This window comes from Heterodontus francisci, chromosome 15, assembly GCF_036365525.1.
Source record: "Heterodontus francisci isolate sHetFra1 chromosome 15, sHetFra1.hap1, whole genome shotgun sequence".
NCBI lineage: Eukaryota > Metazoa > Chordata > Chondrichthyes > Heterodontiformes > Heterodontidae > Heterodontus > Heterodontus francisci.
In genome coordinates this window covers 62,638,202-62,650,736 of record NC_090385.1, presented here as the reverse complement: position 1 = coordinate 62,650,736, position 12,535 = coordinate 62,638,202, and the positions used below count along the sequence as shown (strand labels likewise).

The 12,535-nt window shown below is 40.2% G+C and overlaps 1 protein-coding gene across 1 annotated transcript in view; it reads right to left on the bottom strand.

The window, feature by feature from the left end:
• f8 (coagulation factor VIII, procoagulant component) overlaps nt 1-12,535 on the bottom strand; it is a 103,521-nt gene that overhangs the window by 76,863 nt on the left and 14,123 nt on the right. Inside the window, exons 3-9 of the mRNA XM_068047649.1 lie at nt 10,244-10,366; nt 8,409-8,621; nt 7,773-7,955; nt 6,023-6,244; nt 4,328-4,598; nt 3,414-3,594; nt 587-668 (exon numbers count right to left, since the gene is read on the bottom strand). Of these exons, the coding sequence (XP_067903750.1) occupies nt 587-668; nt 3,414-3,594; nt 4,328-4,598; nt 6,023-6,244; nt 7,773-7,955; nt 8,409-8,621; nt 10,244-10,366 (1,275 nt within the window). The remainder of the gene's footprint in view (nt 1-586; nt 669-3,413; nt 3,595-4,327; nt 4,599-6,022; nt 6,245-7,772; nt 7,956-8,408; nt 8,622-10,243; nt 10,367-12,535) is intronic.

The following is a 12,535-nucleotide window of genomic DNA, read 5'->3' as shown; positions in this document are numbered from 1 at the left end:
GAAATGAATTTTTATTAGTTTAAGAGGTTCTTCGGTGCCACAGTGTGCAACTAGTCAAAGGTAGAGGAAAGGACAAAAGTGATTTGCTCTTCAAACCTCCAAGCAGCAGGCCATTTGATTCTATGGAAAATGACTATAAATGAAGAACAGGAGCTGCCAATGAATAACTCCATCTCAACTATGTATAACTATGTGAGGTGTTTAATGTAACAGTCTTCATAAGCAAAATAACACTGGCATAGATGATCAAATTACAGTAATAAGGCAGGTAGGAGTTTTTGACACCCAGTTTCCTGCTCCACATGTGGCTCCAATGGTTGCCTACTTGTCCCCAGATAACAGCAGGTGCATTTGTTTAAAACCCTCATAATCCCCACCCTACCTGTACCACTACTACTGGTGACTTTTGCAGTTGCATTTGCAAATTTTTATTTATCTGTAAAGTAGCATCTTTCTGTGTTTAACCACATTGGTGCAGAATTTTTCTGTAGAGAGGATCTCTACAGGCACTGGGTATAGACCCAGTACAGAATTTTCCCAATAACGGCTGCTTTAACTTTGTCACTCTAACTATGCTCCTTCTTACCTTCAGCTTTGTCCACCTTTATTTCTGTTAGTCCATGTGGGTTAATGTTGTAAGGTCTACTAGCAAGATTCTTAAAGATGATCTGTATCATACAGAAAAGACCAACATTTATAGATGCAGAGAACAAAGACTGCCAATAATGTTTCAATAAATGGATGTCAATGGGAAATGTGAGATGGGGCTCTGACAATTCCTTGACCACAGCATGGAGTTAGAGATGAAGTTTAGGATAAGGTTAAGGATTAAGGATTTATGTTCCAACTAATGTTTTGGTTGGGACATGTGTTCTTCTTGCCAATGTGCAGTTTGGTGGGGAAATTGCTGAGATCAGACAACTGTGGCCAGTCCCAGTGTTGATGGACTCTCCAGCTTGGACTTGACATGTCTGAGGGGTCTTGTTAGTCTTAAAGAGAGGGTTATGCAACAAACAAGCAGTATTGGGGAGTGATATAGCAAAGGAGACGATACATCGGATAACGTTACAGTAAAGGATAGTAATATTTTCTGGTGTTTTGCGGCGAGGAACATATGTGGTGTGAGATGCGTTAAAGTGAGTTATGAAGAAGTGCCTGGTATGTATATAGTGGGCAGGCGGTGGTCATGGCATCCACTCAGCTAGCGCTAATTGCACTCCTTCTAGGCAGCTTGCCAATGTGAGGGTGGGAAATCTGACAGATCAACTGCTGCTTAAATTCAGACTGCAGCTCTTTATAGGAAAGCACTCTATTCAAAGGTGAACTATAGAGAGAATATGTTATTGAGACATCCAGATTCTCTGAAGCAACCATTGAGGTGTATGTGGAGCGTGAGAATCAGGAAGGATGCCCTCTTTCCCTGCAGTCGGTGACGGTGGCCCATTAAATTAGCTAGCATCAATGGAAAGTAATAACTGATCAGGTCAATGCCAACCACGTTGTAGAAGAACCTGGCCGCAGTTCAAGAACAAATTGAATGACATGACCAGGATTGTTAAAATAGGACTTCCTTTCACATCTCTTTTGCTCAATTTTAATTATTCCACTACTGGTGGCTGTGCCTTCAGCTGATTGGGCCCTAAGCTTTGGAATTTCCTCCCTAAACCTCTCCTCCTCTCTACCTCTCTTTCCTCCTTTAAGACACTCTTTAATCAAGCTTTTGGCCATCTGTCCCAATATCTCCTAATGTGGCTTTGTGTCAAATGGTGCTTGATAACACTGCTGTGAACACTGCTAGGGATTTTTACCACATTAAAGGCACTATATAAATGCAAGTTGATCATAGCAGCGGCAGTCATGCAATGCGAATAGAACATGTAGCCCTCTCTCAGGATGTCAGTGCAGTTACACCTTCACCAGCCCCCACCAATGCCCACACCGGTACCAGAAGGCCAGCTGGCTCAACAGTCTGCAGGGGGGGACACTCAGGCACCAGCACTGGAGGTCACCACCATGAGCCTCTCAAGACCTTTCGATTGCGCAGTTTTCTACCTCTCGTGCTGAAGCCATAGGAGGAGCACATTGTGGAGGACCAGAGGAACTAAAAGAGCACTTAAGATAAGCACCATCGGCTCACATGTGGGTGATAATTAGTGTAGGCATTTGGGTAAGCCAGGAAAATGATAAGCCTTTGTGAAATCCTAGTGCAGAACATTTCTGTGGTACCTGGTGACAGTGCAATGTTAGCTGATGTGAATAGCTCTGTTGGTCTTTGGGCAGATGCAATTTATTCAAGGTAGAAGGGTTTGGATAGATGTTAGTGCAAGGGAGCAGGGATTAATTAGTTCTTTAATGAGCTGTTGCTGAACACCTCTGTTTACTTCTGAGGAATAAGGAAATGTCACCTTTGACAATAGCATAAGATTTTTTGGACTGTGAATAATGCGTAACTAATCTGATAAATCAATTGACACTTCAGGCCATTATTGCCAAAAGAAACTTTGAAGAAAATCTAGCAGATAAACTGACTCAAACTGAAGGTTTTCTGCTGAAAAGAATGTTTTGCATGGCCTTGGGGGTTAACCCAGCATCGATCTGTCTGGCAGAATAACCCATTTCTATGTTATACATTATTTATATTTCTATGTGACCCCTTAAATACAGTATCTATCTATACAAAGTACAAATTAAAAATTAAATAGAAAAAAATACTGTTGTCAGTACTTAGATGAAGGGACCGAAGGTATGGTTGCTAAATTTGCTGATGACACAAAGATATGTAGGAAAGTAAGTTGTGAAGAGGACATAAGGAGGCTACAAAGGGATATAGATAGGTTAAGTGAGTGGGCAAACATCACGCAAATGGAGTATAATGTGGGAAAGTGTGAAATTGTCCACTTTGGCAGGAAGAATAAAAAAGAAGCATATTTAGAAGAGTAAGACTTGATTGAAACATGTAAGATCCTGAGGGGTCTTGACAGGATGGATGTGGAAAGGATGTTTCCCCTTGTGGAAGAATCTAGAACCAAGGGTCACTGTTTAAAAATAAGGATTGCCCATTTAAGACAGAGATGAGGAGAAATTTTTTTCTCTCAGAGGGTTGTGGGTCTTTGGAATTCTCTTCCTCAACAGGCAGTGGAAGCAGAGTCTTTGAATATTTTTAAGGCAGAGGTAGATAGATTCTTGATAAGCAAGGGGGTGGAGGTTTTTGGGAGTAGATGGAAATGTGGAGTAATCAGTTCAGCCATGAACTTATTGAATGGCGGAGCAGGCTCGAAGGGCTGAGTGGCCTACTCCTGCTCCTAATTCGTATGTTCGCATGTTCGTAAGTTGATATGTGTCCCAGTAAAATGCTCCATGGCATTCCCATTCCACTCCATGACAAAGCACCCAAGTGTATTGGAACATTTTACCTTAAAGCGATCTCCAACCTCTCCACGTAAAACTGGGCCCAGAATCCCCTTTGAAGAGCTTGAATCTGGTTTGTGTTTTACAACTGTGAAGGTGCTGTCAGTATACTCCACGTAAACAGCCTTTTTATACTCCTTCCCAATTCGGTCTGGACCCCTTTCCAGATACTTGCCTCTTAAATCGCTGAAGGAAAAAAGAACATATAAAGGAAATATATAGAAGTAAATCTCACCAGCAAGTTGTTCCTTTCATCACAGATCCTGTCCTTTAGCTGTTCCTTATTTTTAATTTTTTTTAATGGTTTGTCTTTTTTGCTCCATGGCTGAGACCAGTTGAAGGTGCTATGTTCCGATACTCTGCCAAAGCTGCTTAATGCCAAACTGTTGGGTCATAGACAAAAGTGACCTGCAAAGATGAGGATCTGCTTATTGATTCTATCTCTGTCCAGCTGGGGCAATGGTTTTCCTTTTCTCAATATCATTTGCTTTCCATGGTGGTTTCTGAGACTTAATATTATTGCAACAATCATATATGTTATTATAATTAATTAATAGAATAATTATTATCCTAGGTCATTATTGTACCATTTTGCGGCAATTATGCTGATTTACTAATTGAATATGTCAATAAACAGGATCAACTATTTCTTATTTTCCTGCTGTGGGGGTGTCTGCTCTGCACCTCCCACTGGAGCACTGTTGCAGTAGATCCTGGAGTTGGACATCCTGTACAAATCTGACCCACAGAACACTGAACTACTCTTGGAGACTTCTTGCAGAAGAAACCATTACAAGAGATACTGTTATAGGAGATTCATCTATTGAGCTTAGCTCTACTAATAATACCCCTGCAGAAAATGTAGCTCGGCAGGCACTCTAAGACACGGTAATAAGCGAATGAAGACAAAGGACTGTACCTGCTCACATCGTCTGGAAGAGTTGGAGCATAATCCCATTTACACTCCTCGGCGGCAATATAATAAATCCATTCCATCGACCTACTTTTGGCAACAGTTGTCCGTACCAGGTACTTAATTTTTATCTTATAGTCCGCTTCATTCTCTTCCTCATTCCCATATTCATAATCATGATCATTGCCGTCTGCCTCCTCCACGTTCCCAGTTTCCCAAACAGAAGCATCGTCTTCCTCACAGATTCCCTCTATATTAAAATAGGCCTTCATTCCAGCTGTTGTAACAGAGAGCAGAAAATAAAGAACTTGAGAATTCTTCATGTATCTCTTATATGGCAAGCAAAACATTCTCTTTAACCAAACATCCCTACTTGGCAAACCTTATTCACTGCATATGTATTGATAAGTAAACCTATGCCTTAGGAATGCCCAAGAACTAAAGTCATTAAATAAAAACAAGAAATGCTGGAAATATTCAGCAGGTCTGGCAGCATCTGTGGAGAGAGAAGCAGAGTTAACGTTTCTTCTTCGGAGAAGGGTCACTGACCTGAAACGTTAACTGCCTAAAGCACAAGGTTGTATAAGTTGTTTGATTCTTGCCACCCCTTTAAATTAACTATAATATCTTGACAATTACGACTGAGGACCAAGGGACGATGCTCTGCTATTGAAAGCGTAATGGAGCAGGAACCTGGCTGCCCACAGCAGAGGACATTGACCTCTATCCTAAATCCTGAGATCAGGGTCATTTTATGTAATTGGTTGGGTAGCCCGTACATTTAGTGGTACCGTGGGGTTGCCCAATGCAAAGAAGTTTCCAGAAACCAGGGCAGTAGAGTGATGTTCCTGAGACATGGCCCTAACATTTCACCTAGATGTGCAGGAAGCAGGTGGACAATTTACCCACTCTGCTCCTACCCTGCTCTCCCAATCAGAACTTTGGCCGCAGGTTAATTTTGGCAAAGGCAGTTCTGGCCCAAATTCTTGCCCCTCTCACATTTTTTGTGCCCTCCCACCACCCAAGAACTTAAGTCCGTATGTTCTCAGCATTCAGAGACACATTAATTCCTTTGTTTTGAGTGTGAATCCAGTTCCCTCACATGAACAATTATTACACTCATCAAGATAAGTGATGCAAGTGTTGGGGATTAGAATACATTCTGACCTTTCAAGTAGTACCAGAACAAGGTAATGCAGACAGATGAAAGATCCATCATCTTCTGCACTGCCCCATTAAGCAATTTTAGGTAATGGGTTAGAGACAGTATAAAGAACCCTCTGCTCTGTCCTGAATGCCATAAGCCTATATTCAGAAGAACATTAGTATGACATTTCTATTTCCTGAATAATGTAACTTTATGATGTCTGAGTGAAAGTACCTGCATGTGCCATATTGTGAGCAGTTATGGGCTTCTTTATTAGATTGCCTCAAACTCATTTCATGTAGGATCTGGCCTTGAGTATAGACTTTCATTTAATTATTCTGGGTGGCACTCAGACTCATGTTCCAAAGCTGAAAGGATAATGTACTGTTGCACAATCACACCCTGTTTTTTTAAAGCAGAGAATTTTAAACGTGACAATTCCTTTACAAGATGTCCTAATCGTGAGGCTCTTTCTGTTTAAGTAGCAGGTATTTCACATACTGATTTCACATATTGGCATTGTCATCACAGCATAATCTTGCTGTCACTCTTACCTTGCTGATGGCTTGGGTTTTGACTGCTGAGTAACCATTTGCTCTCATAACTTGGGATCATTTCTGCAGTCGCAAATGCAGTTGGAGCCAGTTCAACTGAGACAACTCTGTGGTCACGCAGTAGGAGCCCATATCCACCGAAGTAAATAGAGTACAGCTCTGGGACGGAGCCCATGGCTATTAAATGCCAGCTGACGTCTTTGTTTTTGCAAATATTCAGATCTGACAAGCAGTAATAGCAGAGTAATAAATGTCTTTCGAAGGTTGATTATAGTGGAGTCAAGACTTAGCCTTTATAATTGTTAAAGAAGAGAGGAAATCCCTTTCACCCCACACTGAAGGTTTAAGGGTTTAGTCAGAGCCATATCAAATAAATCAAAATGCACCGAACATGAGACTGAACTTCAAACCTTTCCAACTATTTCCAATCGTGAGACCAAACTGTATCCATACCACAAAACAAAAAGTCCACTAACTTTACTAATTAATGATCCTTATTTTATTATAAATTATTTCTGAAATCCTAGACAATAACGTTTTTTCTCTTCTTCTCCCCTCTTGGGATGATGTCACCTAACAATGCTCCCATTTCACCATAAATCTCCTATTGTTTCTGACAGAATTACTTTAGTGAGCTCATTAAATCACTGATGTAATTTCAGGGTAAAAGTCAGCTAAATTTGATTTCCTTATTTTTGTAGAAAATTACAAACTCTCACAACTTTAATTCAAGAAGCTAGGGGTTATTACCCCATGGAATTAACTAGTTAAACCATCAAAGTCTCGAGTGTTTTGACTGCCGATCTGGCATTTTCCCTCAGTCACTTTCCCCAACCTCCACCTCCTTTTCAGGCCATATTGATTAGGGATGCCCAAGTTTTATGGTTTTGTGGGTTGCTTAGGTGCAGCATGAGCGACGTATATAAAGGATAAATCCATGTTCCCAATAAATTGCAAAAATATCCAGTTTCTGATACTAACAGATCTTGATGTTCTTATTTAGAATGGAAGGACCAGTTCTAAGAACAGATCTTTACAAAGCTGTAGATACATGAAATTCAAGCAGAGCAAATTAATGACTGAGAAATGTTAACACAAATAGAACATAGGAACAGGAGTAGGCCATTTAGTCCGTTGAGCCTGTTACACCATTCAGTTAGATCCGTACTTCCATTCCAATTGCCTACCTTTGATCCATATCCCTTGATGTTCTTACCTAACAAAAATACTTCAATCTCAGTGTTGAGAATGTCAATTGTTCCAGCATCCGCAGCCTTTTAGAAAGAGAATTTCAGATTTCTGCCATCCTTTATGTGGAAAAGTGCTGATTTCACTCCTGAATAGTTTGGCTCTAAATTTAAGATTGTGCCCCCTTGTTCTGGATTCCCCCACCAAAATCTAACTATAACTACTCTATTATATATTTCTACACATGTTTAGGTCTCTTAATTTAACCCTCTAAACCCCAGTATCATTCTGGTGAATGCGCACTGCACTCCCCCAAGGTTAATATACCCTCCTGAGGTGCAGTGCCCAAAACTGATGCAGTACTCCAGATGGGGACTGACCAAAGCTCTGTACAACTGACATTAGTTCCTCACTTTGGTACTCCAGCACCCTTGAGATAAAGGCCATGCTTCATTCGGCTTCTTTTTTACTTCTTGCGTTTAATTGTAATTTCACATATTAATAAAAATCTGCCAGCGTGAGCAGCTAAGCACACAGCTCTAAGGAATGTGTTTTTACCCACCTGGTAGGGAGACATTGATATAACCATTTATCGAGTACAGCTGCCCTTTGTTCTTCTGAGGGCCGGGAATCCTATATCTGATCCTATCTGTTTCAAGGTACATGCTTTTACTTTCATCAATGATCGAGAACAAAAGCACAAACTCTTGTCGATTGATCTGTTTTCCAAGTTCATTTAGAGTCCCTGAAGAGACAATGTTTACAACTCGGTAATGATTTTTTACATTCAAAATAAAGAAATGTTTGAATTGTAAATGTAGAACAAGTTAAAGAAAACAAAAAATTTAAATAAGCTATGTACATTAACTTAGAATATAGTTTAAAGTAACTAACTGTGCCTGAGTATCTGCAGCTAATCAACAACAGCAGACTATACAGCCAGAAATAGTTTTAGTAATATCACTCAGTGAAGCAGAAGTATTAAAGGAGACCCCTGTCACATTCCATATCATTTAGGAATAACAGAGTTAGAGAATGGGATGAGCTGATCTTTGCTACAACAACTTCACCTGATAACATGATAGAATGGAGAGTACTGGTCTCCACTACAACATATCACTCAGAATAGAGACAACACAGTTTAACAGTAAAACAGTTTAGAAAGTGAATATGATTCCTGCACCTTATTCACACTCACCTTGTTTACATACGAGCATTGCTCCTATTAACCCTGAATTGAAATCCCTCACAGGATCCACATGTGAAGAGTAGGCATAGGTAAGACAACTTGAATCACCATTCATTGGGCCAAGATTCCCAGTTATTTCCCAGACATACACGTATTCACCTTTGGGTGCTACAACGTCATCTTTCTTCTCAGTTATGGATGTATGGTCATTGTATGAAGCTCCTTAGTACAGAATGTTCTCTATTAGTAACAGCTAACAAAAAGGTATAGGAGAAGTGAAGAGCAAAGAAATTGTAATGGTCACTATGTTGATGTTTAGCAAAATGTCCATAATATTAAACTGTCAAATATCAGAATATATTTAAAATATTTGGGTAATTCCATACACAATGGGTTGTGAAATATTTATAAATATTAAGCATTGTGAGCTAACTTAAATATATAATTGTGGTGATCTGAATTGACCTTTATGAACTAATCTTTATTTAGCTCAATTTTATTTCAATTTTTTTGTGGACAGTGCCATGTTTACCAGCACTGTGACAATTAATAGACTTGTTTGTTTATATTGAATTTCATTGTTGTTCAGTAGCACCAATATTCATGGCAGTTTCACATGTGGATAGCGTGATGATTCTATTTGCTGGTTGTCTAATAGAGTTGGTGCATTTATATTACCTAAATGCTTAATGGAGAGGCTTCATCTGCATTCTTTTACAGTGCAGTTAGAAGGACCGTGGTTGTGTATGTATTATCCAGTCAGTTAACTTGAAAGCAGTAGGCCTTTCCTAGCAGTGCAGTGGCGAAAAGGTATGTTCATGTTTCTACTATTCCAGTGATAGTTGCTCAATCCCTGGGGTATTTTGGTGCTCCAATTAGTGTAATGACCCTGGCTTCAGGCTTCATAAATTCCACAATTATTGGCCTATTACATTCCTCTTCTGCTCATATGTCTTTACTCTGTTAGGTTGTGCATATACAGACAGTGATCCCTGAATAATCACTCTGTTTTGGGGTTAGGGTATAATGGCTTAATATGTCATTGCAGAGAATAATGGTTTCTCTATGCTTGTTTATGCTCACATATATGCCAACCTGGAAAAATAGCGAAAGATGACAAACACTTGTGAATTTAAGCCTATGATATACGGTGATATTGAAAGTGCAGCAGAAGCAGGGCATTTGGTTGTCATCATTTACATGCTGCAAGTCCACCCAACATTCTCCCTTATATAGCAGAAGATTATGGCAAAATTTCAGGGAGCTTCCCTAGTTCCTTATGAAGAAATTGTGTGATATTGTGGATGTGTATATTCTTTGATAATCAAGTTATTTTAAATTATTTATGCAGTTGTCACAAAGTCACGTTGGCACTCCTTCTCAAGTGTCAACTTGGCTCAGAATCAGAAGGCTGTGGGTTCAAGGCCCACTTGAGGACTTGAGTACAAACACTTCAGTACAGGATGCGAAGGCATGAATGTTTTTAGCAGCACTATCTGATAATACTGAAGTGAGTCTAACTTGTTACCATAGAATTGACACCTCAGATATATCTCTATTACATGCTATGTATCACTATAACAGCAAGATTGCTTTGTTAGGCCAGTTATGTTGATGCTGATGACAGAAGTAATTGCAAAATGAATTTTGCAGTAATGGCGTCTCTTGTTGATTTTCACATATGTACACACTTAAATGTGTAAGTGAATGGTGATTTATAACAAATATTCATGTTATGGATTATACTATCAATATACTACCAACTTTGTGGCAGATACTTATTCGAAGAGTTATACTGCTAATTATCTGAAAGCCTGACATATAAGTAACTGTGTTGGACTCACCCTCAGACATCTTCCAGTAGGAGATCCCAAATGGATGAATGCTGTAAGGCCGTGAGGCTAGGTTCTTAAAGTGGATTATTACTTTGTCATTTACTTCTGCTCGAATTGTGGGCCCAAGAATCCCTAGGAGAAACAATAATCTGTGAGCTACTTACTTGTAGTATAATTACTTGTAATTTGTATGTTCGTATCTTGACTAACAAGGGAGTCAGAGGGTACCGGAGATAGGTGAGAAAGTGGAGTTGAGGCCACAATCAGATCAGCCATGATCTTATTAAATGGCAGAGCAGGCTTGTATGTTCGTAGTATGATAAAAAAATGTTTTAATTGATGTATGTTATTAAGCCCTGCTCAATTACTGAAGGTAGAGTAGATCTCCTGTATTGCTTTATTTTATCTGTTCCTTTGCAGTCACAGGACAATGCCCAATATTCCCTATGAGCAAAAAGCGTAAGCAGAAAGGACAGGAGAAGTATTGCATACCACCACCCAGTCCCTTCATCTAAATAAAACCTTCAATATACCAAATATTGTCTTCTGAGCTCAATTAAACAAATTAACCCAAATAAAATATGCTCTTGATATTGTGAGCGACTCATAAGGAAGCTGCTGCTCCAGACTACAAAGGATCAGGGTAGCAGAAAACCAGAAAAATAAGCAATGAAAGATTAGAAATAGCCTATGAAATACTGAACAATTACTTGGGATCGATGATTTGTTTTGCAGCTCACCACCCATTGCGCAATAGAATTTTCCAGACATTCTCGTAGATTTTTCTCAGTGCCAATTTTTTTGAGCTGTTCTGAAAATAACAAGTAACTATCTGACAAATCTCTCAACTTTTGCAGGAAGAACACAGAGCTGTCCTCCCAATATGGGCCATAAATCCAGAGCAAAGGAGTCATTGTACAAATCCAAGTCAAAGAGGAAAGACTTCCCAAATCTCAGAGGAATAAAGTCCATCCATCTTAAACTCATGGGGCACCAGCCACATTAGTATGCTGCACAGCACTAGGAACTCCAGGTTAAGTTTCAAGATTAACTTTGGACGATTCTGCATCATTGTGTAGACTTTTATATTTTTTGTGATGGCTGTGAGGAAACAGTTATAATAGAAGCAAAGTCCTTTTGATCAGAAATTTTTCGGGCAAAACTAATTGATCCTGGATTTTATGTTCGGTTAGAAGGCGGGTTCTTGGTGGGGTTGGGGGGTGGGGTGGGTGGGGGAGAGGATGTGGTGGAGAATCAGTATGGAGTTGTCCACCATGGAAACTGATGCAGTAATGTTGGTTTCCGATTTGCTCGGAGTCGGCAAAGTTCCGTGGCGGCATCTCTGTCGCAATGCGACAGGATTGTAATTTAAATCTGTTACATAATGTTTTGAATGAATTTGTATCTAATTCGCCTCAATCCTTCCAGGCATTCGCAATCTTCTGCATGATGTGCCTTTACTTTCCCGTCTTTACAAAACTGGCACCATCGAGGTGAGAGTCCTCGGTGCCTGCAAAGGTCAGGTAAGTTATCCATTGTTATCTTGTGGAATTTTTTTTAACATTGGACATTGCCACTAAACTCAATCTTCAGATGCGAGGGGAGGGTGGAACTGTTGCGTGGGAAGGGGGGATGTATGCAACTGGATAATGTTGGGGGGTAGGGTGGAACTCTGTAATCCAATATCAGGTGACGCCATTAACAATGTCGCCAATGCCAGCCCTGCCACGTGATTGGGGGAGATGGCCACCATCATTATGCTAAATGTCTGCCCTTCGTGGTGGCCACAAATGTCACAGGTGGGACTGCCGCCTTTTGCGCACCCGCCGCTGGGAGCCAGCCCAATTCAGTCTAACATCTCAGTGTACTGCTGTTTTCAAATTGAATTACTTGGCATTTTCTCAAGAGGGTTTGATATACAATCTATTGCTGATTTAGCTGATGTCAACCAGGGTAGCAGCTAGGGCATTGCAATTGGTCTCAGCACCCCTGGGCTAAGGAAACAAAAATGAGCTAGGGTTCCCTCTCCTGATTAATATCCAGTGACCCCTGCTGGAAATGCACATGCCGAGACAGGTTTGGGTTCATTTATTATATCCTACATGTTTTATTAGACTAATGACTTTTGCTATATAGGCTTAGACAACGGCCACCTGGGTAGGTATCAGATGACACACCACGCACATTAAACCACATTCCAGTAAGGGTCCACACATTCAGGACAGGCAAGGAGATGGGGGTCAAAAATCGAGGGGAAAATACGAGTCTGACTCCAACTCTAGGTAACTGTATAAACAAAAA